Below are 27,909 nucleotides of genomic sequence, written 5' to 3' on the forward strand. Positions count from 1 at the left end.
ACGTTAGTAGTGTGTGGATAAGTTGAGAATTTGGGTCTGACATGTGATGTGCTAAGGTAGTCCGTGCTGATGCAATGACCACTGTTTCCGGATGGCTCAGTGGTCAGAGCATCTGCCTAGTAAACAGAACACCTGGGTCTGAATCCCAGTCCGGCACAAATTTTCAGCTTTCCCCATCGATTTAAATGAATAACCACTCACAGCCAATGTCTGTAATTCCTTGTATCTTAAAACAAGTATCAGTAGAACAAAACTTGTTTCAGTCTTAAATACAGAAATTTTTGGTTGAGGTCACCTGAGCAAAGCTCGCAGTTCCTCCTTATGACACCGCTCAGCAACATGCAGCGGAGTCTCTCTTCGCTTGTTCCTAGCATTCTTGTCCGCACCCACATCCAGGAGTGCCTGTACCACAGCTTCGTTGCCCCGTTCTGCTGCCAGGTGCAGTGGTGTGCACCCGTATGTGTCGGCAGTGTTCACATCACTGGAGACTGCCAGCAGCTGCTGGAGAACTTCCAGGTTACTTCCCTGAATGGCAGAATGTAGAGCTGTTTGGAGCTGTGTGTCCCTCACATCTACGCGTGCACCGGCCTGCAGCAGACATGCCACAGCTTCCTTATCTCCACTGGCAGCTGCAAAATGGAGGGCTGTCCTCCCGCTCCCATCCCGCAGTGCCACATCTGCACCGGTTTGCAGCAGGAACCTCAGTCTGCTCGGTGAGTTTGCAGAAAGATGAAGCGCAGTCTTCCCGCTCATGTCCCGTGCCCCCACATCTGCCCCTGTGGCTAACAGCTGCTGCATCTCCTTCAAATTGTTTTTTTTAACAGCCTCCAGCAGCCTCTGGTCCAACTCCCGAGATTCATTCCTGCAAAAAATAGCAAAAACATGCAAATTTACAGTAAACATGCATACAAACTAAGATAAATATCACAGAAACAAATTACTGATAGTTTTTTAAGTTATCTCATAGCTGTCCACATTTGGAAAAAATCTAAATTGTTGATTTAACAGCTAAAAATAGTACACAAATTTCTGCATACTTTGGATATAAAAACACAGTTTATGATGATTGAAATAGCAATGCCTCATTGATAAAGAATCAATTTCCATTACTTCCATAAAAAACCACACACACACACACCTAACAAAAAAAAGAAACTTTGTCAATTTTGTTGTGAAGTCATGTTAAAGAAGGAAGCCACATAAGGGTGACTGTAATTCAAATGAGGAACAGCATTTACATTTAACATGTACACTCATGTTTAAAAAAAAAAAAAAAAACATCTATGACAACTAAAGACGGGATGATCATTTTCACAGGACATGTACGTTAGTATGTTTAGCAGAAATGCTTAGCATTTGGACATGTCTGCCTGTGGTTCAAGATCAACATCGATACTGCGATGCAACATAACGAACTGGTAAAATGTGCCTGCAGCTCTCGTTGTCACTACAAACTGTAGGTGATTGATCAGTGTGACTTGAGCAGACACGCAGGATGCCTCGCAGATGTATGCGCAAACAGTACCATCAAATGCTCTCATTACTGGCAAGAGAGAATATGATGCATCCATCTCGAAAATTGCTGCTCGTGTGGGATGAAGTGTGTGCAGAAAATGCAAGGCGGCAATGGTGTACGGAATGACATCACTGGGGACAGGAAAGGCATCAGATAGTGTTTTTAGACAAATCTAGGTTCTGTTTGTTTGTAAATGACATCCGCATTTTGGTGCATGCTCAGGGCACGTGACAAGCATGATCTATGCAAATGACATCCTGCGACCCATAGCCATACTCTTCCTGCACAACATCCCAGACACCATTTTTTGCCAAGACAATGCAAGACCACACATTGCTGCACGAGCGCGCGCCTTCTTGGTGCCACGGGATGTCAGCCTTTTGGCCTGGCCCACCAGATCTCCAGACTTGTCACCAATCGAAAATGTATGGGATATGGTGAAACAGCGGGTGCAGCGCTGTCACCCAGTGTCAACCACCACACACGAACTTTGGAACCAGGTGAATGCGGCATTGATGGCTATACCAAGGACACCATTTGCACTTTATATTCGTCAATGCCATCGTGCACAGAACAAGTTACCACAGCCCACAGCGGACCCTGTGTTTACTAGACAACAGGACACATGCTGAACCGAGGTGACTGAAATGCTTATCATTTCTGCACAACATACTAATGTACAAGTCCAGTGAACATGAACGTCCTATCTCTAATTGTTCAAGGTGTTCTGTTTTTTCTGAAAATGAGTGTACACGTGTAAGTAAGGGGTACTGAATATAATGTGTTGTGTAAGTAAGGGGTGAATAATTGTTGTACTCTCGAGTAAGACAAAGTGCAGAATGATTTACAGATTATTTAATGAGCCTTTTTTTTTTTTTTGTCATCAGTCTACTGACTGGTTTGATGCGGCCCGCCACGAATTCCTTTCCTGTGCTAACCTCTTCATCTCAGAGTAGCACTTGCAACCTACGTCCTCAATTATTTGCTTGACGTATTCCAATCTCTGTCTTCCTCTACAGTTTTTGCCCTCTACAGCTCCCTCTAGTACCATGGAAGTCATTCCCTCATGTCTTAGCAGATGTCCCATCATCCTGTCCCTTCTCCTTGTCAGTGTTTTCCACATATTCCTTTCCTCTCCGATTCTGCGTAGAACCTCCTCATTCCTTACCTTATCAGTCCACCTAATTTTCAACATTCGTCTATAGCACCACATCTCAAATGCTTCGATTCTCTTCTGTTCCGGTTTTCCCACAGTCCATGTTTCACTACCATACAATGCTGTACTCCAGATGTACATCCTCAGAAATTTCTTCCTCAAATTAAGGCCAGTATTTGATATTAGTAGACTTCTCTTGGCAAGAAATGCCTTTTTTGCCATAGTGAGTCTGCTTGCTCCATCCGTCATTGGTTATTTTACTGCCTAGGTAGCAGAATTCCTTAACTTCATTGACTTCGTCACCATCAATCCTGATGTTAAGTTTCTCGCTGTTCTCATTTCTACTACTTCTCATTACCTTCGTCTTTCTCCAATTAACTCTCAAACCATACTGTGTACTCATTAGACTGTTCATTCCGTTCAGCAGATCATTTGATTCTTCTTCACTTTCTCTCAGGATAGCAATGTCACCAGCGAATCGTATCATTGATATCCTTTCACCTTGTATTTTAATTCCACTCCTGAACCTTTCTTTTACTTCCATCATTGCTTCCTCGATGTACAGATTGGAGAGTAGGGGCGAAAGGCTACAGCCTTGTCTTACACCCTTCTTAATATGAGCACTTTGTTCTTGATCGTCCACTCTTATTATTCCCTCTTGGTTGTTGTACATATTGTATATGACCCATCTCTCCCTATAGCTTACCCCTACTTTTTTTCAGAATCTCGAACAGCTTGCACCATTTTATATTGTCGAACACTTTTTCCAAGTCGACAAATCCTATGAAAGTGTCTTGATTTTTCTTTAGCTTTGCTTCCATTATTAGCCGTAACATCAGAATTTCCTCTCTCGTCCCTTTACTTTTCCTAAAGCCAAACTGATCGTCACCTAGCGCATTCTCAATTTTCTTTTCCATTCTTCTGTATATTATTCTTGTAAGCAGCTTCGATGCATGAGCTGTTAAGCTGATTGTATGATAATTCTCGCACTTGTCAGCTCTTGCCGTCTTCGGAATTGTGTGGATGATGCTTTTCCGAAAGTCAGATGGTATTTCGCCAGACTCATATATTCTACACACCAACGTGAATAGTCGTTTTGTTGCCACTTCCCCCAATGATTTTAGAAATTCTGATGGAATGTTATCTATCCCTTCTGCCTTATTTGACCGTAAGTCCTCCAAAGCTCTTTTAAATTCCGATTCTAATTCTGGATCCCCTATCTCTTCTAAATCGACTCCTGTTTCTTCTTCTATCACATCAGACAAATCTTCACCCTCATAGAGGCTTTCAATGTATTCTTTCCATCTATCTGCTCTCTCCTCTGCATTTAACAGTGAAATTCCCATTGCACTCTTAATGTTACCACCGTTGCTTTTAATGTCACCAAAGGTTGTTTTGACTTTCCTGTATGCTGAGTCTATCCTTCAGACAATCATTTCTTTTTCGATGTCTTCACATTTTTCCTGCAGCCATTTCGTCTTAGCTTCCCTGCACTTCCTATTTATTTCATTCCTCAGCGACTTGTATTTCTGTATTCCTGATTTTCCCGGAACATGTTTGTACTTCCTCCTTTCATCAGTCACCTGAAGTATTTCTTCTGTTACCCATGGTTTCTTCGCAGCTACCTTCTTTGTACCTATGCTTTCCTTCCCAACTTCTGTGATGGCCCTTTTTAGAGATGTCCATTCCTCTTCAACTCTACTGCCTACTGCGCTATTCCTTATTGCTGTATCTATAGCGTTAGAGAACTTCAAACGTATCTTGTCATTCCTTAGTACTTCCATATCCCACTTCTTTGCATATTGATTCTTCCTGACTAATGTCTTGAACTTCAGCCTACTCTTCATCACTACTATATTGTGATCTGAGTCTATATCTGCTCCTGGGTACGCCTTACAATCCAGTATCTGATTTCGGAATCTCTGTCTGAGCATGATGTAATCTAATTGAAATCTTCCCGTATCTCCCGGCATTTTCCAAGTATACCTCCTTCTCTTGTGATTCTTGAACAGGGTATTCGCTATTACTAGCTGAAACTTGTTACAGAACTCAATTAGTCTTTCTCCTCTTTCATTCCTTCTCCCAAGCCCATATTCTCCTGTAACCTTTTCTTCTACTCCTTCCCCTACAACTGCATTCCAGTCGCCCATGACTATTAGATTTTCGTCCCCCTTTACATACTGCATTACCCTTTCAATATCCTCATACACTTTCTCTATCTGTTCATCTTCAGCTTGCGGTGTCGGCATGCATACCTGAACTATCGTTGTCGGTGTTGGTCTGCTGTCAATTCTGATTAGAACAACCCGGTCACTGAACTGTTCACAGTAACACACCCTCTGCCCTACCTTCCTATTCATAACAAATCCTACACCTGTTATACCATTTTCTGCTGCTGTTGATATTACCCGATACTCATCTGACCAGAAATCCTTGTCTTCCTTCCACTGCACTTCACTGACCCCCACTATATCTAGATTGAGACTTTGCATTTCCCTTTTCAGATTTTCTAGTTTCCCTGCCACGTTCAAGCTTCTGACATTCCACGCCCCAACTCGTAGAACGTTATCCTTTCATTGATTATTCAATCTTTTTCTCATGGTAACCTCCCCCTTGGCAGTCCCCTCCCAGAGATCCGAATGGGGGACTATTCCGGAATCTTTTGCCAATGGAGAGATCATCATGACACTTCTTCAATTACAGGCCACATGTCCTGTGGATACACGTTACGTGTCTTTAATGCAGTGGTTTCCATTGCCTTCTGCATCCTCATGTCGTTGATCATTGCTGATTCTTCCGCCTTTAGGGACAATTTCCCACCCCTTGGACAAGAGAGTGCCCTGAACCTCTATCCACTCCTCCGGCCTCTTTTACAAGGCCGTTGGCAGAATGAGGCTGACTTCTTATGCCGGAAGTCTTCGGCCGCCAATGCTGATTATTTATCAAAATTTAGGCAGTGGCGGGGATCGAACCCGGGACTGAAGATGTTTTGATTATGAATCAAAGACGCTACCCCTAGACCATGGGTAGCCATTAGAGTGTGATAAATGGCAGAATAATGAAGGATATCGTGGAGGCAATATGTCAGTTTAGGAGACAGTATTGCTAAGTGCTGTTCATCTTCAGGAAACTTGTTACTTTGCTCAGAGAAATGAATATGTGCCTGTGTGGATGAATGAACAAATGAAAAATGACTAAGGATTTAGTCATAACTCTCAGCAATAAGCAACCTGTGTGGGTTCATTACATACTGACACGACCATTCATCCTTTTGACTGGAGGTTATTTATTGCGTAGCTACCAGCTTCGACGTTTCAATGCGTCACCTTCAGGCCACAGTTGATGCTGAAGGGGTTATTGCAATCCATACATACAATACATCAGTGGCCAACATAACTGGTTTATGCAAATATCTGTAAGTATGGCGTCAGCATTCCAACTATCAACTGCCAACTGGCCGTACGAGTAGCAGGACGGTCCTTTCGGAGAACTGCCATATGAGTTAGACTTGCTGCGTCACTTGTGCAATGATGCCGGTATCAGTTGTCACGTGAACTTTCTCCCACCTACAGATGACGTTACGGATTTGCACGCAGCACAGATGCCCACCAGGATTGTCGTATCATTAGAGTAGCAGTGGCAGACCGTACGGCTACTGCAGCACAGATAAGAGGCCTTGTGAGCCCAGATGTGTCAACATCAACTGTTGTGATCCGGTTTTTAGCAGTGGGAATACAGGCACACACACCTCTAGCCCATCTTCCACTCTCGCCACAGCAGCAGCGTGTACAGCTCGACTGGTGCCGTCAGAGGATCACTCGGAAGGATGGAATGGTGCGCTGTGGTCTTCAGTGATTATAGCAGATTGTACCTGCATGCAAGTGATGGTCATTTGTGTGTACAATGTAGATCTGGTGAACGCTGTCTCATTGAGTGATTTCATCTAAGACACTCTGGCCCCACCCCAGGCCCAAGGGTCTGAGATGCAATTAGCTACAAGTCTTGTTCACCTTTGGTGTTTCTGGAGGGGACTCTAACCAGCAACTGGTATGTTGAGAACATTGTTACATTTGTTACTTTGCTGTTCTTGCAGCGGGAAGGTGATATATTGTTCCTACAGCATAATGTTTGGCCACACACTGCCCGAAAAACAACATACTCTGCAGGAAGTGCAGCAACTTGCCTGGCCAGCACGATCTCCAGACTTGTCTCCAACTGAGCACGTGTGGGGATGCGACAGGACAAGAAGTGACTCGTGTGATTTGTCAGCCAACAAATCTTACAGAACTATGTGAAAAGTTCGAGCAGGTGTGGCAGGATGTATCCCAGGACAGTATTCGCCATCAGTTCGATCGCCTACATTTCCACCCGTGAAGGCTACACTGTGTACTTATATAGGTATTTCAGAATGGGTCGATATCTGGTATCTCAGAACTACTTGTTCTACTGATCTGTAAATGTAATAATATCATGTACACCATATGAACTGTTGTAACTATAAATCTTGAGTGAGTTGGAAACCTCTATATGGGTGTACTATTTTTTTCCCAGCTGTGTATTTACTGGAACAGTATGCAACCACAGATTACTAAATGAGTCAACATAACTGAAATGTTATCTATGTGATAGTGAAATACACAGACAGTTTTGATTCAATGACAAGTCTTGGGTAAATTAAAATTGCTAGTGCATGAAAAAGACAAGGCACGAAATTTAAGCCAAAGTCAATTAAATAATTACTCTTACACTCGTACAGATGAATCATCTGATAATGCAACCTCAAGTATCATTTGTGTAGATCAGAGAGCAGAGTTGATCCAGATGCCACTGCTATAGAGGCCTGCAAGCAATCCCATGTGAACACTGAGCGACTACGACACTGATGCCCGTGAGACGCGACACGACCTGGTGGTAGCAGCCGGGTCCTATGTATCTGCTGTCTGGTGCTAAGTTTACATTGTGTTCTGGTCACCTGGCTATGACAGACTTGCCTAGTGGGTTCAAGTTATACTGCTGGGCAGTAGTGTGTACTGGGATTAAGCAAAACAGTTTGTACAGGCTGCCTTGCGATTCTTTGAGTTTTCCCAGGTCACAAACCAATTTTGATCTATTTCATGTCAAAATCTAGAATTTTTTTGTGCATATAGGAACATAACAGGGGGGCTTTACTCTGTGTTAAAAGAAACTAATGCATAAAATAAACATACCAGACTCTGACATCAGAATTACATGTCAGAAGTAATACGAACAAAAAAATTACAGGAATGAGAGTAGGTTCCAAAGAAAGTAAAACATTTATTAATAAAACATTTCCATTGCGAACAATTAGTTGTTGGGAGCACACACACTGACAAAAACAAAGAGCATTATCTACTTCATCAAAAAGCTGCACTTTTTTTAAAAGAGAGTTGTAAGAATAATATTCAAATACAATTTGAACAAAACAGTTATGGCAGGACAGTATCATTCTAGTTTGTGAACTGCTGCCAACAATAGAGAAATCAATTGCACTCTTCTGTCAACTTACCTTACTGCAAGTAAGGTACTTTTAAGTAAAGAGAAAAGGGTGACAATGGACTTGCTGATTACCTATAATCTAAATATAAATGTTACTGCATTTACATCTCCATTGGCACTTACATGTACAACAACAAATTACTGAGAATTACTGTGAACTCTTACCTGTGCTGCAGTAGCCATACGGTCTGAAATACTCTCTTTCAAATTCTGAAGGTGGCAGGGGTAAAATACAGGGAGCGAAAGGCTATTTACAATTTGTACAGAAACCAGATGGCAGTTATAAGAGTCGAGGGACATGAAAGGGAAGCAGTGGTTGGGAAGGGAGTGAGACAGGGTTGTAGCCTCTCCCCAATGTTGTTCAATCTGTATATTGAGCAAGCAGTAAAGGAAACAAAAGAAAAATTCAGAGTAGGTATTAAAATCCATGGAGAAGAAATAAAAACTGTGAGGTTCGCCAATGACATTGTAATTCTGTCAGAGACAGCAAAGGACTTGGAAGAGCAGTTGAACGGAATGGACAGTGTCTTGAAAGTGGGATATAAGATGAACATCAACAAAAGCAAAACGAGGATAATGGAATGTAGTTGATTTAAATCGGGTGATGCTGAGGGAATTAGGTTAGAAAATGAGACACTTAAAGTAGTAAAGTAGTTTTGCTATTTGGGGAGCAAAATAAATGATGATGGTCAAAGTAGAGAGGATATAAAATGTAGACTGGCAATGGCAAGGAAAGCGTTTCTGAAGAAGAGAAATTTGTTAACATCAAGTATAGATTTAAGTGTCAGGAAGTCGTTTCTGAAAGTATATGTATGGAGTGTAGCCATGTATGGAAGTGAAACATGGACGATAACTAGTTTGGACAAGAAGAGAATAGAAGCTTTCGAAATGTGGTGCTACAGAGGAATGCTGAAGATTAGATGGGTAGATCGCGTAACTAATGAGGAGGTACTGAATAGGATTGGGGAGAAGAGGAGTTTGTGGCACAACTTGACTAGAAGAAGGGATCGGTTGGTAGGACATGTTCTGAGGCATCAAGGGAGCACCAATTTAGTATTGGAGGGCAGCGTGGAGGATAAAAATCATAGAGGGAGACCAAGAGATGAATACACTAAGCAGATTCAGAGGGATGTAGGCTACAGTAGATACTGGGAGATGATGAAGCTTGCACAGGATAGAGTAGCGTGGAGAGCTACATCAAACCAGTCTCACGACTGAAGACCACAACAACAACAACAACAACAACGACAACAACAACAACAACTGTGAAAGAACATCTGTCATAGAAAGAGCATGTTGATCGTATCTGTACGAAGCTCAGTGCAAATATGCTTTTACTGGAACAGGTCTCAGCTTTTCTGGTCCATGATACCATAAGACAAATATACACTCCTGGAAATGGAAAAAAGAACACATTTACACCGGTGTGTCAGACCCACCATACTTGCTCCGGACACTGCGAGAGGGCTGTACAAGCAATGATCACACGCACGGCACAGCGGACACACCAGGAACCGCGGTGTTGGCCGTCGAATGGCGCTAGCTGCGCAGCATTTGTGCACCGCCGCCGTCAGTGTCAGCCAGTTTGCCGTGGCATACGGAGCTCCATCACAGTCTTTAACACTGGTAGCATGCCGCGACAGTGTGGACGTGAACCGTATGTGCAGTTGACGGACTTTGAGCGAGGGCGTATAGTGGGCATGCGGGAGGCCGGGTGGACGTACCGCCGAATTGCTCAACACGTGGGCCGTGAAGTCTGCACAGTACATCGATGTTGTCGCCAGTGGTCGGCGGAAGGTGCACGTGCCCGTCGACCTGGGACCAGACCGCAGCGACGCACGGATGCACGCCAAAACCGTAGGATCCTACGGCAGAGGACCATTCGCAACTGTCTACATGAAGCTGGGCTACGGTCCCGCACACCGTTAGGCCGTCTTCCGCTCACGCCCCAACATCGTGCAGCCCACCTCCAGTGGTGTCGCGACAGGCGTGAATGGAGGGACGAATGGAGACGTGTCGTCTTCAGCGATGAGAGTCGCTTCTGCCTTGGTGCCAATGATGGTCGTATGCGTGTTTGGCGCCGTGCAGGTGAGCGCCACAATCAGGACTGCATACGACCGAGGCACACAGGGCCAACACCCGGCATCATGGTGTGGGGAGCGATCTTCTACATTGGCCGTACACCACTGGTGATCGTCGAGGGGACACTGAATAGTGCACGGTACATCCAAACCGTCATCGAACCCATCGTTCTACCATTCCTATACCGGCAAGGGAACTTGCTGTTCCAACAGGACAATGCACGTCTGCATGTATCCCGTGCCACCCAACGTGCTCTAGAAGGTGTAAGTCAACTACCCTGGCCAGCAAGATCTCCGGATCTGTCCCCCATTGAGCATGTTTGGGACTGGATGAAGCGTCGTCTCACGCGGTCTGCACGTCCAGCACGAACGCTGGTCCAACTGAGGCGCCAGGTGGAAATGGCATGGCAAGCCGTTCCACAGGACTACATCCAGCATCTCTACGATCGTCTCCATGGGAGAATAGCAGCCTGCATTGCTGCGAAAGGTGGATATACACTGTACTAGTGCCGACATTGTGCATGCTCTGTTGCCTGTGTCTATGTGCCTGTGGTTCTGTCAGTGTGATCATGTGATGTATCTGACCCCAGGAATGTGTCAATAAAGTTTCCCCTTCCTGGGACAATGAATTCACGGTGTTCTTATTTCAATTTCCAGGAGTGTATTTTAGATTGACTATGTACATCTTCAACATATATTGAGATATAAACAGTCTATAATGACAGGCTTTAGCTACAAAAGGGGGCAGTAAGAGTAGTAGTTAAGGTAGATAATAGAGAGCCTTTAAGAGAAATTTTCAGAAAATATCAAGTACTTACAATCTATTCCATGTACATCCCACAGGCAATCAAGTTTGTTAAACAAAATTGAGAACATAATGTAATGATCAGTGTTCTACATGGCTACGATACATGTGGAAGAGAGAACTTTTACAGTTTACAAATTATACAAAGGCTGCAGACTGCAGTCCACATACAATAGGAACAATTTTTTACAGCAGAATACCATCTCAGCTTAACACAGCTAATTTAAATATCTTTATTTATTTGTTAATTTAAAAACCACCTCAACTGTGAAGAACCCACAGATAATGTACTTTAGCACCTCAACAACAAACAACTCTAACTCCGAACAACCCACCATTGATGAACTACATCCAACCATATAGAATCTCAAAAACACTCTACTTACCATATAGCAGAGATGCTGAGTCGCAGATAGGCACAACAAAAAGACTGTCACAAATAAAGCTTTTGGCCATTAAGGCCTTTGTCAACAATAGAACACACACACACACACACACACACACACACACACACACACACACACACACACACACACACACACACACACTCGACTGCAGTCTCAGGCGACTGAAACCACACACTGTTACATTCCATCCTGGATTTTCCAGTGTACGAATCTGAAAAACTGTAAGTTATTACGAGAAAACCAAATCACAGCTGAACTTGGAAAAAATTTCAAAAACGCCACAGTCTCATCTCCAAAACATCTTCGAACAAGTTTGGATAAATGAAAGAATCCCAGATGAGTGGAAGATGGCACTCAACCAACTACTGCAAAAGAAGAGTCCAAAACATACCCCAACAACAACAACATAGGCATTCTCACTCTTAGATGTTACGTACAAGATAAAGCCCACTAAGTCCTTGAAGTGGGAGAACAATGAAAAGAAATTGTTAAAGAATTCAAATATCATGAGCTGCAAAGCCCTCAAGGAAGATGCTAGGGAATCTAGAAGAAATAAATCTTAACTAGCCTTCCAACTCACCTAAAACACATATAACAAAAGAGTCCCCCTCATGGAAAGCAATAATTAGGCAATGTAACATGACAATCAAACCAGAAGTCCTGTAGGCTGCTGAAACTCTATCTTACCATCAATGATGGCCCTGTTGAAAGGCTGGAGATCAAAGAAAGGAAGATATTACAAAAACTTCTAGGGCCCAAATTTCATAACAACATACTAATTCACAACAGAAACAAAACCCATCACCAAGCAACCCACAAACTATCAGAGACAATGGGGGAAAGAAGAACTGATTTTTCTGGACACATCCTCGGAATGAACCCAAATGGAATAAGCAAATTTTTTTTGCCTACTTCCACAACAGAGAAAAACCGAATTCATTGAAGGAAATGGAGGAGGACTTCAAAGAACTCCAAACACAGAAAATATGTCCTGAGATTAAACTGCGAAAAAAGTAACCAAAGATAAGAAAGAGAGGTTACCAGCCAAAATCAAGACCAAACAAACAATCCAAACCTCTGAAGAAGAAAGGAAAGCAAGATTAGAATGAATGAAACAATACTGGGTTAATAGGAAAGCATAGAACATCACAAAGTGTTTTATCTAATGTACCCCAAAGTCAGGTGAAATGAAATGGAATAAGAATAAGAAGAAGAAGAAGAAGAAGAAAGTAAGGACACTTAAAATTGACATTGAATAAAATCATGAGCAAGTATTTTTTAGTGACAGAACTACTTCAATTTGAGAAACCACTTTCTCAGCACTTTCCAAGACCTTTGTTTTTTTTTTTCCTTTGCAGCTCTCTTTTCTTTTCTCTAATCTCTTTCCTCTCTCACTTTCTTTTTAGGTCTTCTCAACTGCCCTTTTTTCTACTGTTACAGCTGCTGCTGCTTCGCTGTACCTACCATGCACATTTCAGAAGCTGGATATTAACTGCTTCATGGTGGGAGGAGATTCAACACCATGGTCAGATTGTGAATGGTACAGAGGGCTAAGAGAGGTTTCCATCAAATTTTCGACCAGAATGGAGGAGACTAGCATTAACACGGAAGAACATCCAAACAAGCTTGATAAATCTCTTCAGATTTTCATGTCTCTTATCCCCAATGAACACCATCCTGAATGGACAAAAGCGACCACAATTCTCATCGAATTCTTTGAGACCTCCTTTACTGATCTGATCTCTAAAAGATTTTGGAACTCTTGAGGAATGGCATCAGCCCAGGACCAATGGAGTGATTTAAGGAAGAGAGATGTGTCACTGCTATGCTTAAACATCTCTTCATAAGGTTGGTACTAATTGCAGATTCTTGGTGTAAATATGTGATGCCTTTGGAAAGAAATGTGCCAAGAGTGAATTATACAGAATTTGGGAGATCATACTCTTCATAAATGTATGACACCCATTCTGGAATCCCAACATATCTTTCTCTGATACATTATACTGACCAAGAGTGTTTTTGGTTCTGTATATGATGTCCACTCTCTGAGATGACAACAGATTTATGTTGTCACTCAGATCTATTTTAAAGATAAGTCTATTCTTCCAAAACATTTTGGTTGACACCTTTTCCCTTTAGTTCTCTGACCATAGGCTGGAGAGGACTGTGGAGGAAATGAGGTAGGGAGACATCTGACAAACTTAGTCAGAAATGCCTCAATTAGCACAGCCAGTTTCAAAAGTGGCGAGATGCACTTTCAGAATCTTGTCACTCAAAAGACTCGCGCACTACTTGGTAGCTATGACTCTTAGGAATTCCAATAGTGGTCTTTAGTTTCAGTTTTACCCCCTTCTGTCCTTTCTTTACCAGCTCTACTTCCTTCACCAACTTTTCAACACCTGTTAATATCTGCTGAGCCCAGACCACTCCCATTTTATTTTCCAGCTATTGAATGATGCAAAATTTCTGCAGGAAAATGAAGTGCCTGTAATATTGGTGAAATTATATCAGCAGGAGGGAATGTTTTTAAATAGATTATATAGAGCTCACAGAAACTAACAAGGTTCCAACAAGTGCTAGCACAGCCTGTATTAAAGTCGCTGTGCACTGTGTGTAAGCCACATGTCCTAAAGTGCAAAAACTTGGGTTCTTCTAGATATCCTTGACTTTAAGCTTACTTTTAGTTCTCTCAGAAATGCCTTATTGACATTAGGACTGTCCATGGACACCTTCAGATTGACCTTAGACTAGGATGCACCCGTCTCAAATCCTTCCACTAAACTTTTTAAAGCACTTTCTCCCAAAAACACTGAAGTGAGATATCTGCTCAAAACCTGGGCCACCACACTATCCCAGAGAAACAGATCCATCTCCCATTCTACAGCTCGTGCACTATCTGTATACCGGAGTGGAAATACCAAATGTCAATAACTATGTTGTTCATATTTTAGTTATTATGGAGATGAAATTTTATATTTCATAGACAGCTTTTGGCTATATTTTATTGTACCTCTGCCACAACACGTAGTCCAGTTGTCAATATTTCCTTCTGAAGATGATGTTTTTTACAAAAGTTCAAATCACGGTAAAGGGGTTTTAATAAACCTTCCATTTTGAAACTAATTTGTTGTTTACTATTTCTACAAGAAGGTTTCATCCTACAGTTGTTGCTCCAGCTATGTAAAAAATTTTGTAACTAATCATGTTGGAAGAATGTTTTTAGGCAACTGTACCTTTGTGGTTATGAAAAATGTTTAAACCTTAGAAGTAATGCAACCAAACTTTAATGTAATCCTTTGAAATTTTACATCTAAAACTAGACAATATGAATTTGATTAAATAACATGCGATAAAATCAATTTACAATTGAACACACTGGTTGTCCAGATCAATAATATGAATGTTCAGCTGGATAACATGAGTGTTTCATTTCTGCAAATTGTGAGCTGAAAAAGCTCAAATAGAAAGAGACATTGAAACTCATACTCTCAATAAGAATAACAATGTAAATCAAACAGATGGTACACAAAGAATTTTTAGAGTCTATCAGGGAAGTATCATCAGGTGCAATCATTAACACTGAACAACATTAAGTGGAGTTCAAAACAAATTAATTGTCCCACTGATGAGGGACAAAAAGAATTAGAAGCTTTAACATTCAAATTTCAAGGAAACTGTAACACATTAAGTGGAAGACAATCAAAAGTGTATTTACATTGTGATGGCATTACTAGCATGGAAGCACCAAATCTATCGGTCCACATGGAACATGCTGAGGAACGTTTGCAAGAAATGTGCAAACTGGTTTCTGAAATCACCATGCAAACTAACCACCATTTTATAGCAGACAATGCTTAATTTAATGGAAAGCATGGGGGAAACACTGGTATATGACCCTGATAAAAACTGTCCACAGTGTTTTCACTAGTCTAATGCTCCAAAGCACATTTCAGCTAGTGACAGATGGGAGGAATTTCAGTTTGAAAATAAGTCATTTGGCAAATCAGTAGTACCATATTTTACATTGTTAAAGATGCCATAAATTACACTTCATACTACAAAAACTTGAAGAGAAGAAAGAAAAAGAGAATGTACTATGACACTAAAGCATACCAGAAAAAAAAAAAAATTACAAGTTATGGATATCCAGACTTGATAAATTTTCCGTACTTACTTTTGCATTCATTGCTACTGTGGATTTGTGGGCTAAAGAATGAGGTTGTCTGTATGTGTACTATTCCCACATAATTGGCAAAACTTGCTCGCAGTCAGTTGATGATGTGCGCAGATACATGTTTGACTGAAAATGTGATTGTAATGGAAAGGCGAGCAATGTCGGAAATCTGTATGCTGAAGTGGGTAAGACATAGAGCTAATAGTTTTGTTCATTAAATGTATGGACATTAAAGTGTGCAGAAATGGGATAAACATCTAATGATATTCTTTATTATTAATATTATTACATTCATATCAGACAGGTCAGTGAGTAAAACAACTCAACACTGGACATTGAAAGCAAATTGTACTCAAAATATGGGAGTATCGTGGGACATCCAATACACACATCCTGAATCCTAAAGACATAGTGTCGAAAGAACCCATTACAGAGCACATTAAAGGATTATACAACACTGTGTCAAACAGTTTTCTAATTCAAGTCAATGTAACATAGATGAACTTGATATTAGTCAGTACATTTGTTTGCATTTTTGTAATTTCTTTACTGACTAACAGTATAGTGCTAATGTTTGTTTTTTGAGAAAGGCATTATTAAATCAGAGTATTACTGATTCTTAATTAAAATATGAACCTGATGAAGAGAAACCATTTATGAAAATTATGCTTTTGTCTAGAGGCATACGCTTAATCAAGCAAGCATATCTGATTCCTCAGTTGAAGAATGCAATACGAACTTGGTTACTGCGAGAGAGCAAATCAATTACCTTTCATGCCAAGTGTAATTTTTTTAGGGCAGTGTTATTCATGAGGTGCAACATTGTTCAACTGCTATGTCTGTTAAAGAGCTACAGCATTTTCAAAAAAAATTGTGAAAGGAGTCAATACAAAGTAAAGTAAGATTTTGTATGCTTTTGGCAAGATAATGCTGTTGGGCCATGATTAATATTATGAAGTGATGCACCAGAAAAAAAAGCCTTTTATTATCTTCCAAGGATGGAACAATGAAATATGCTTCAGAAAGGTTAAACTTTCAATTAATACGCAACCTTCAGACCAGGTGTCACTGAGCTGTCATAAATTAATGTGGGCATATACAGGGTGTGACAAAAAGGTACAGCCAAACTTTCAGGAAACATTCCTCACAAACAAAGAAAGAAAATATGTTATGTGAACATGAGTCTGGAAATGCTTACTTTCCATGTTAGTCCTCATTTTATTACTTCTCTTCAAATCACATTAATCATGGAATGGAAACACACAGCAACAGAACGTACCAGTGTGACTTCAAACACTTTGTTACAGGAAATGTTCAAAATGTCCTCCGTTAGCGAGGATACATGCATCCACCCTCTGTTGCATGGAATCCCTGTTGCGCTGATGCAGCCCTGGAGACTGGCGTATTGTATCACAGCCGTCCACAATACAAGCACGAAGAGTCTCTAGATTTGGTACCGGGGTTGCATAGACAAGAGCTTTCAAATGCACCCATAAATGAAAGTCAAGAGGGTTGAGGTCAGGGGAGCGTGGAGGCCATGGAATTGGTCCACCTTTACCAATCCATCGGTCACCGAATCTGTCGTTGAGGAGCGTACGAACACTGACTGAAATGTGCAGGAGCTCCATCGTGCATGAACCACATGTTGTGTCGTACTTGTAAAGGCACATGTTCTAGCAGCACAGGTAGAGTATCCCGTATGAAATCATGATAACGTGCTCCATTGAGCGTAGGTGGACGTAACTAAAATGAGCTCTAACATGTAAATTAAGTGTTTCCGGACACATGTTCACATAAAATCTTTTCTTTATTTGTGTGTGAGGAATGTTTCCTGAAAGTTTGGCCATACCTTTTTGTAACACCCTGTATACACCTATTAAGGACCATGGGTTGGTTGGTTGGTTGGGATTGAAGGGACCAAACAGCAAGGTCATCAGTCCCTTGTTTCAAATGTGGTCCATTCAGACAGTTTGACATCTCAGAAAAGTCAGAGCGATAAAAGGGAAAAGGCTAAAAAACTTAAAAGTGCAGTCGTGTTGTCCATGGTAAAAACAAAATGAGGGAAGTCAGCAAGAGAGCAACGCCAAGGCTATGCTAGAGGCAGGAAACTTCCTACCTCTAAAGCAGCAGAGGCAGGACCACCTACTATTTAAAAGTGTTCGACCACTAGAATGTATAAGTGCGTATGGGAAAAGGAGACTAACCAACTCTAAAAAGTGAAAAAAAAAAAAAAAAAACAGAGTAAAAGGGAAAGAAAAGAGGATCTAGGCCAGGGAGGGGAGTCAGGAATCTCCAAACATAGCTTACAGTGGGAGACACCCCAACCCTCACCGCCCTGCCCCTACTTCAGAGTGAGATTAAAACCTTAAAACTGAGAGTAAAAGCCACTTTCACAGAGGAAACTGAGAACCAGCTTGACCATCCGGGAATCGTCAGTCAACATTAAAGGTAAAGTGCGGGGAAGTCTGTACTTAGTACGCACAGCCAAAAGAAGGGGGCATTCCACCAAAATGTGGGCTACTGACTAGAAGGCTCCACAACCACAAAGTGGAGGTGGCTCATTACACAAAAGAAAACAATGGGTCAGCCTGGTTTGGCCGACGCAGAGACAACACAGGATGGTTGAGGCCTTTCGGGAGAGGCAGAAGGAGGAACACCAAGGGACTGGTGTCACCTTAATCACACGGAGTTTATTAGACAAGGAGGTAGCCTCCCAAGAGTTGACTTATGATTGTGCGAAGTGGGATTTGATGTGAAGCCGTAAATCCACTGCAGGAGGGGTTACAAAGAAGGGGGGTAAGTGACTGCTCTCCCAGCCAAACGATCAGCAAGCTCATTACCTGGGATACCCACATGGACAGGGACCCAAAGGAAGTCAATGGAACAAGCAGCACAGTTAAGATCAGTGAGATGGTCATGGATGGCCGAGACCAAGGGATTGTGGGAAAAACACCGGTCAATAGCCAGAAGGCCACTCACTGAGTCCATACAAAACAAAACACGTGTCGGGACTGTTTAATAAAGGTAAGGGCCTGGGAAATTTCCATCAATTCCACAGTAAACACCCAACATGTGGGTGGCAGGAGATGATTTTCCATGCCAACAGAGGACATGAAGGCATATCCCACGTGATCAGCAGAATTAGAGCCATCGGTGTAAAAAACAACAGCATCCCGAAACTCCCATAAAAATCAGCGGAAGAAACAATGGAACATCATTGGGGGAATGGAATCTTTCGGACCTCAGCGGAGATCCATCCGAATTCGAGGTCAAGGAACTAACCAAGGGGGGAGGGAGGGGGGGTGTTGGGGAGGGAGCGTGGGAGACAGGACAAAGAAGGAAGCTGAAAATCACGGCAAAGAGACGCAAGACGGAGCCCAACCGATAAACCCACCTGAGGGTGGGAATCAGGTGGGTGACATCCATGGTCTGGGAACAGGAGAGAATAGGAAGGATGAGTGGGAGAGGAACAGACAGCGATTGCATAAGAAACCAGAAGCTGGGACCGCCGAACAGAAAAGGAAGGGGATCCCAGCTTCAACCAGGAGACTATCAACAAGGCCAGTAGGTAAGCCACCAGTGGCCAAACGGATACCACAATGGTGGACCGGATCCAGCAGGTGCAGTGTGTAAAGAGCAGCTGAACCATAAACTTGACAACCATAGTCCAAGTGAGACAGCACTAAAGCCCAATAAAGGCAGAGAAGGATGTAGCGGTCTGCACCCCAAAAGGTGTGGGCAAGGAAGCGAAGGACATTGAGTTTACGGAAACATCCTACCTTCAGAAGTCTGATATGAGGCAGCCAAGTGAGCTTTTTGTTGAAAAGAAGATCCAGGAAACCTTTTTGTCAAAAAGAAGATCCAGGAAACGAAACTGTGGGACCACAGGTAATCGTTGTGCATTGAGATAGAGCTCCGGATTGGGGTGGATCATAGTACGGTGACAGAAGTGGACCACCCGCGATTTTAAAGGAGAGAATTGAAACTCGTGTGAGAGGGTCCATGCAGAGGCACGCCATATAGCTCCCTGGAACTGCTGCTCTGCAGAGGCCATTGAAGAGGAACTAACCCAAATGCAGAAATCATCCACATACAGAGCAGGGGCGACCAAAGGACCAACAGAGGCCAAAAGTCCATCGATAGCAATGAGGAAAATACAGAACCCTGTGGGATGCCATTCTCCTGGGTCTGTGGAGAACTAAAAACGGTACCAACCTGAACCCTGAACGACCGATGGAACAGGAACTGGTGGATAAAAATCGGGAGTGGGCTCCGAAGACCCCACTGATGAAGTGTAGGTAAGATGTGATGGCACCAAGCCATGTCATAGGCCTTGCGAAGGTCGAAAAGTACTGCAACCAAATGGTGGCGCTGGGAAAAAGCCTGCTGAACTGCAGATTCCAAGCGAAGTAAATGATCGATCGGAGACCGTCCCTCTTGGAAGCCACACTGGTAAGGGGACAATAGATCCCGAGATTCGAGGACCCCATTGAGCCGATGGGCTACCATCCATTCAAGTAACTCGCAAACAACATTTGTCAGACTAATTGGCTGATACCTTTCGACAAACAGGGGGTTCTTATCAGGCTTAAAGACAGGAACCACAATGCTATCCCTCCAATGAGTAGGGAAGTCACCCTGGAGCCAAATTCAGTTAAACACCCAGAGAAGATGTTGCCGTTGTGGAGCACTGAGATGTTGAAGCAGTTGGTTATGAATGGAGTCTGGGCCAGGGGCCGTATCATGAGAAGAAGAAAGTGCGGAAAGAAGTTCCCATTCAGTAAAAGGTATGTTGTAATATTCTGACTGACAAGGAGTAAAACATAAGGCGGAAGCTTCGGCCTGCTGTTTCTGGTGAAGGAAATCAGACAGATAGGAGGCTGATGCTGACGCTGTTGCAAAATGGGTCGCAACATATTCCGTGAGAATCAGTGAGTGCGTGCAAAGGCCATCCAGGAGGTGAAGGCCCGGGAGGGTAGACTGCTGATGGCAACCTTGGAGAGAGCAAAGTGTAGTCCATACCCATGACATAGGGACAGTAGAACCGAGGGAAGAAACAAAGCTTTCCCAATAAATCTGTTTGATTAAGTAACAGGCTTTAGCGTGAAGGCGTTTAAAGGTAATAAGATTGGCAACGGATGGGTGCCTCTTAAGGTGTTGCAGAGCTCGACGGTGATCACGGATGGCAATGGCAATGGCCGTACACCACCACGGGACATGCCGGAAGCGAAATAGTCCAGATGAGTGTGGTACAGCAAGGCTAGCAGCATGAACAATCGCGTCAGACACGTCGCGTAGGACGTCATCAATACAACCAAACAAATAGGGAGAAAACACGACCTGTGCAGTGTATAGAGGCCAATCAGCATGATGGAAAGACCAATGAGGTAACCCGTCCATCGGAAAACGAGTAGGGAGCGAGAGAATCAACGAGAAATGGTCACTATCACAATGGTCGTCTTGTGGCGACCAGTGTAATGAAGGGAGGAGGGAAGGAGAAGAAAGAGAGAGATCAATGGCAGAAAAGTTAACATGACCGGCACTGAAATGAGTAGGGGAGCCATCATTAAGACGGCACAAGTTGTGGTCTGCAAGAAACTGATCTATGAGAAGACCTCGTCTAGATGGAAATGCACTGCCCCACAAGGGATGATGAACATTAAAATCCCTGAGAAGCAGGAAGGGAGGAGGAAGGTGCTGAAGAAGGGCAGTTAAGGCAGCAGGTGTAAGAGTCCTGTCAGGAGGGAGATAAAGATTGCAAACCGTGACCTCAGAGTCCAGGTGGACCCTAACAGCAACTGCTTCCAATGTAGCTTGAAGAGGAATCCATGTGCTAGCAACATCTGTACAGACCAATGTACAAACGCCACCAGAGGCCCGCAGGGGGCCGACCTGATTTTGACAGAAAACACGGAACCCACAGAGGGTCGGTGAGTGATCATCATCAGTAAAATGAGATTCCTGTAGAACCACACTAGCTGCAGAGTAAGACGAAATAAGAGATTTCAACTCCGGAAGGTGACAGTAATATCCACGGTAATATCCATTACAATTCCATTGGATAACCACAGAATGATGATTCAAATGGGGGTTGAACAGGCGAAAGCCAGTCATGCCGACAGGTCACCACCCATCATCGACAAGGAGGGGGCGACATCCATGAACAACAGGTCAAAATCCGGTTGTGAAGTCGGGGATGGGACCTCTGGTGACACCAGAGGCTCCTTGTCCCGGTACTTAGGTTTCTTCTTCTTTTCTGTTTGAGATCGAGGAGGGCTGTGCGGCATAAAGGAGCCAGCTGCAGCAAGATTGGGAACAGAAAATCAGGTAACCTGGGGGCCCACAGACCATGGTTCTACATCTACATACATACTCCGCAATCCATCATACGGTGTGTGGCGGAGGGTACCTCGTACCACAACTAGCATCTTCTCTCCCTGTTCCACTCCCAAACAGAACGAGGGAAAAATGACTGCCTATATGCCTCTGTACGAGCCCTAATCTCTCTTATCTTATCTTTGTGGTCTTTCTGCAAAATGTAAGTTGGCGGCAGTAAAATTGTACATCAGCCAGCCTCAAATGCTGGTTCTCTAAATTTCCACAGTAACGATTCACAAAAAGAACACCTCCTTTCCTCTAGAGACTCCCACCGAAGTTCCTGAAGCATTTCCGTAACACTCGCGTGATGATCAAACCTACCAGTAACAAATCTAGCAGCCCACCTCTGAATTGTTTCTACGTCCTCCCTCAATCCAACCCGATAGGGATCCCAAATGCTTGAGCAGTACTCAAGAACAGGTTGCATTAGTGTCTTATAAGCGGTGTCCTTCACAGATGAACCACATCTTCCCAAAATTCTACCAATGAACCGAAGATGACTATCCGCCTTCCCCACAACTGCCATTACATGCTTGTCCCACTTCATATCACTCTGCAATGTTACGCCCAAATATTTAATCGATGTTACTGTGTCAAGCGCTACACTACTAATGGAGTATTCAAACATTATGGGATTCTTTTTCATATTCATCTGCACTAATTTACATTTATCCATATTTAGAATTAGTTGCCATTCTTTACTCCAGTAACAAATCCTGTCCAAGTCATCTTGTATCCCCCTACAGTCACTCAACGACGACACCTTCCCGTACACCACAGCATCATCAGCAAACAGCCGCACATCGCTATCCACCCTATCCAAAAGATAATTTACGTAGATAGAAAACAACAGTGGACCAACCACACTTCCCTGGGGCACTCCAGATGATACCCTCACACACTCACCATCGAGGACAATGTACTGGGTTCTGTTACTTAAGAAGTCACGTGGCAGTAGACCTTTGGCCTGGAAGGTGTCGGGAAGGTATCCTGGGAGGGGCACCCTTGACCGGCAGATGCCAAAGAAGTCGGACACTTCGCCGGCTGGGGAGGGGGAGCGCCGTCCGGAGGAGAGGGTGTGGGAGCCGCAGGAGAGGGGGGGAGGAGAGGGGGGGAGGAGAGGGGTTCGGGACTGGTTTAAGGAAGGGGGAGGAAGGGGTGAATTGTAACTAAAGCATAACTAGATGTCATGGACACAGGGTGAAGACGTGCATACTTCTTACGAGCCTCAGTGTAGGTTAAACGATCAATGGACTTATACTCTTGTATCGTCTTTTCATTCTTATATACTGGGCAATCTGGTGAATGTGGAGAATGATTGCCATGACAATTAACACGCACACGAGGGGGAACACAGAAACTCCCCTCATGGAATGGACATCCGCAGTCACCACAGAGAGGGGCCTGCGAACAGCGAGAGTACATGTCGAAAACGCAAGCACTTACAACGCCTCATAGGAGGTGGGATGTACAGCTTCACATCACATCGATAAACCATAATCTTCACTTTCTCAGGGAGAGCCTTCAAAGGCCTGGATAAAGGCACCATTATCAATGGGATTGTCTTTAGGACCCTTCTGAACACACCGAACAAAGTGAACACCCTGCCATCCGAGATTGTCCCGAAGTTCCTCATCAGTTTTGAAGGATGAGCAAAAAAAATTGTTCTCGCTCTATGGCCTCCGGTCAATGTAGCGTACGTCTTGGGTTCAGAATCTAGCCGGTCAATATTTTTTTAATATTTTTTTTTTTTTTTTTTTTTTTTTTTAAAGGAAATGTGGATAGGATAAGAAAATGTTTATTTTAATTTTTATAATAATGCGTTACATCTCCAGTAACTTGTATTTTGGCACATCTTCCTGCACCTTTAATCCACAGACACACACTCTCCTGTTCATTAATTTTACGATGGTTCCTTGTTCTAAACCAAAATGCCTGGTTAGATGTGAAGTAGGATATACCCAAATCTCTATTGAACACTTCTCCAACATGAAAAGTGCGGTAGGCTATTACATCTCTTGCATTAAAACCTTCCAAACCAGTTACATTCTTCACTTTATCACCATTATAAGCAGAAGATATCGACGTTCACGTCAAACTGTTTACAAAGCTTTAGACGATCTGGAGATCAGAGTTGCTAACAAAGGAGCACAGGTTATTTTGCAAGGTCCATCTGTCTTTTGTGGTTGTGTTATAAATTTTACACTTACCCAATTAGACACACATCAAGCTGGCAATGGATGGATTACAGTTGCTGTTGTTCGTTATAATGGTGATAAAGTGAAGAATGTAACTGGTTTGGAAGGTTTTAATGCAAGAGATGTAATAGCCTACCGCACTTTTCATGTTGGAGAAGTGTTCAATAGAGATTTGGGTATATCCTACTTCACATCTAACCAGGCATTTTGGTTTAGAACAAGGAACCATCGTAAAATTAATGAACAGGAGAGTGTGTGTCTGTGGATTAAAGGTGCAGGAAGATGTGCCAAAATACAAGTTACTGGAGATGTAACGCATTATTATAAAAATTAAAATAAACATTTTCTTATCCTATCCACATTTCCTTTAAAAAAAAAAAAAAAAAAAAAAATATTAAAAAAATATTGACCGGCTAGATTCTGAACCCAAGACGTACGCTACATTGACCGGAGGCCATAGAGCGAGAACAATTTTTTTTGCTCGCGCAGAGCATGACGTAAGCACTGAGTTGCGTCATATACACTGGCGCTTGCTCAAGGTCAGCCGCAGCCGCTGAATCGCAAAATAGGGATCCCAAATGCTTGAGCAGTACTCAAGAACAGGTTGCATTAGTGTCTTATAAGCGGTGTCCTTCACAAATGAACCACATCTTCCCAAAATTCTACCAATGAACCGAAGATGACTATCCGCCTTCCCCACAACTGCCATTACATGCTTGTCCCACTTCATATCACTCTGCAATGTTACGCCCAAATATTTAATCGATGTTACTGTGTCAAGCGCTACACTACTAATGGAGTATTCAAACATTATGGGATTCTTTTTCATATTCATCTGCACTAATTTACATTTATCCATATTTAGAATTAGTTGCCATTCTTTACTCCAGTAACAAATCCTGTCCAAGTCATCTTGTATCCCCCTACAGTCACTCAACGACGACACCTTCCCGTACACCACAGCATCATCAGCAAACAGCCGCACATCGCTATCCACCCTATCCAAAAGATAATTTACGTAGATAGAAAACAACAGTGGACCAACCACACTTCCCTGGGGCACTCCAGATGATACCCTCACACACTCACCATCGAGGACAATGTACTGGGTTCTGTTACTTAAGAAGTCACGTGGCAGTAGACCTTTGGCCTGGAAGGTGTCGGGAAGGTATCCTGGGAGGGGCACCCTTGACCGGCAGATGCCAAAGAAGTCGGACACTTCGCCGGCTGGGGAGGGGGAGCGCCGTCCGGAGGAGAGGGTGTGGGAGCCGCAGGAGAGGGGGGGAGGAGAGGGGGGGAGGAGAGGGGTTCGGGACTGGTTTAAGGAAGGGGGAGGAAGGGGTGAATTGTAACTAAAGCATAACTAGATGTCATGGACACAGGGTGAAGACGTGCATACTTCTTACGAGCCTCAGTGTAGGTTAAACGATCAATGGACTTATACTCTTGTATCGTCTTTTCATTCTTATATACTGGGCAATCTGGTGAATGTGGAGAATGATTGCCATGACAATTAACACGCACACGAGGGGGAACACAGAAACTCCCCTCATGGAATGGACATCCGCAGTCACCACAGAGAGGGGCCTGCGAACAGCGAGAGTACATGTCGAAAACGCAAGCACTTACAACGCCTCATAGGAGGTGGGATGTACAGCTTCACATCACATCGATAAACCATAATCTTCACTTTCTCAGGGAGAGCCTTCAAAGGGCTGGATAAAGGCACCATTATCAATGGGATTGTCTTTAGGACCCTTCTGAACACACCGAACAAAGTGAACACCCTGCCATCCGAGATTGTCCCGAAGTTCCTCATCAGTTTTGAAGGATGAGGTCCTTGTGAAAAATCACACCTTGAACCATATTTAGAGACTAGTGGGGGGTAGTGGACACAGGAATTGTGCCAAGATGGTTACAGGCACGAAGGGCCGCAGACTGGGCAGCTGAAGCAGTTTTGATCAACAACAAACCCGACCACATCTTGCTCAGAGTGTCCACTTTGCAGAACTTGTCTTCAATGTGTTCTTCAAAAAATAAAGGTTTGTTATTGGTGAAAGTATCCCCATCAGTCCCGGTGCAAACCAGATAGCGGGGTAAAGGTTTCGCCCCTAGCCGACGGACCTGACCCTCCTCCCAGGGGGTAGCCATGGAAGGGAAGGCCGAAGCGGCAGGAGAAGCAGCATGAAAAGAATCAGTTACACATGGAGAGACGGCCACAGAAGAACGGAGACGGCCGCAGAAGAACGGCCAGAGTTTTGGACCCGTATGCATTTCATTTGAATAGTGTCCGCCCTGATACCAGCCTCTCCGATCAGGGGCTCTACCCACACGCACCACTCAGCCACAGCAAGGGCCATCTGGCATGGCGGCCATTGCCAGGAGTTCCGATGCTCCAGGACAACAAGCAACCACTCCTAGACCTACATGAGGTGGTCACAGCTCAGGTATCAGAAGTGCGATTCCTGTGTGTTCAGGGGGCTCAACCAAAAGGGTACATAGTGACCCCACCACACGGGCTGCCTACCGTGCTGGCTATGCACCCTAGCATCAGACAACGACGTGAAAGAAAGGTCGAATGAACTAGGAGGGCATACGTCAGAGACACTAGGTAAGGTGCTCTTTCCCAAATGGCTCACACTACGGAATAGAAATTTAGTAATTGAGGTCAAACCCCAGAGGGGGACCAGGGAATGCCAAAAGGATGAGGTGATTATGCAAAAAAACCAATATAACCAGGGCCAACATAAACAAGGACGCCAAGAGAGGGAGAGGAGAGGGTGAAGGGGAAGAAGCAAGGAGAGGAAAGGTGAGAAGGGCAAGGAAATGCAGCCCTGGAAAGATGGAAGGCTGCAATAGCTCGGGGCTCCGTGCTTGCCACACACGTACTCACGAAAGAACCGTGAGCCCCCTGGGGGGATGGACCATGGGCATTCTGGTTGAAGTTTGCTCTATGGAGGGTAGGGGCAGCCCACTATTGTACTGTATGCAGAAGCAAGTTCTCTTATCCATAACACTCGGGTACTATTGTACCAGGATCTTCCAAGAGAAGGTTCTTCAAATCACGTAATATTGTGTATTAAATTTTATGAACCTCGTAGATGATGCTAGCTGGCTAGCTAGCTTAGAACAGGTAAGTTTTTAATACCTGGTTGCACCAGATGAATTAGTATAAAATACACAGCTTAGTTACTTAGCAAGAACTGCTGCCTTCTGGTAGTCTACAAAAATACTTACTGCTGCTTAACAATTGAATGAAGAATTCTATATTTTTTTAAAGGTCATGGGTACCAATACTAAAGCATCTTAGGAATACAGGGGCTGCTTTAATCCATGCAACCAATTCATCAAAACTGTCATGCTTTAAATTATGTCCAAAGAACCTGGAAATTAAAGAGCAGAAGCTTTATACTTCAAGAAAATCAAGAAAATTCTGGTACCGCGCGCTGCGGAATTTGAATCCGCACCAGACGTCATGGACGTTGAAGACCCATAGAGGTCTCTACACCATCGCGCCGCAAGCAGTGGCGGCGCTCGCCTCCTGGCCCGCTTTTAGCGTGGGGGCGCCACAGTGGAACACGTGGTCCGTGGTCCATAGCGGAGCCCCTGATAGCATACTTAAGTGCCGGCCACTCGCTCCGCCAGTCAGTCTAATCTCGCTTACATCGGTTTACACC

General features: G+C 43.6%; 1 protein-coding gene across 1 annotated transcript in view; it reads right to left on the minus strand.

The window, feature by feature from the left end:
• Positions 1-27,909, minus strand: part of LOC124551315 (serine/threonine-protein phosphatase 6 regulatory ankyrin repeat subunit A-like) — a 95,824-nt gene that overhangs the window by 28,074 nt on the left and 39,841 nt on the right. The window contains exon 3 of the mRNA XM_047126325.1: positions 296-862. Coding sequence (XP_046982281.1) covers positions 296-862 — 567 coding nt within the window. The remainder of the gene's footprint in view (positions 1-295; positions 863-27,909) is intronic.

This window comes from Schistocerca americana, chromosome 9 (assembly GCF_021461395.2).
Source record: "Schistocerca americana isolate TAMUIC-IGC-003095 chromosome 9, iqSchAmer2.1, whole genome shotgun sequence".
Taxonomy (NCBI): domain Eukaryota; kingdom Metazoa; phylum Arthropoda; class Insecta; order Orthoptera; family Acrididae; genus Schistocerca; species Schistocerca americana.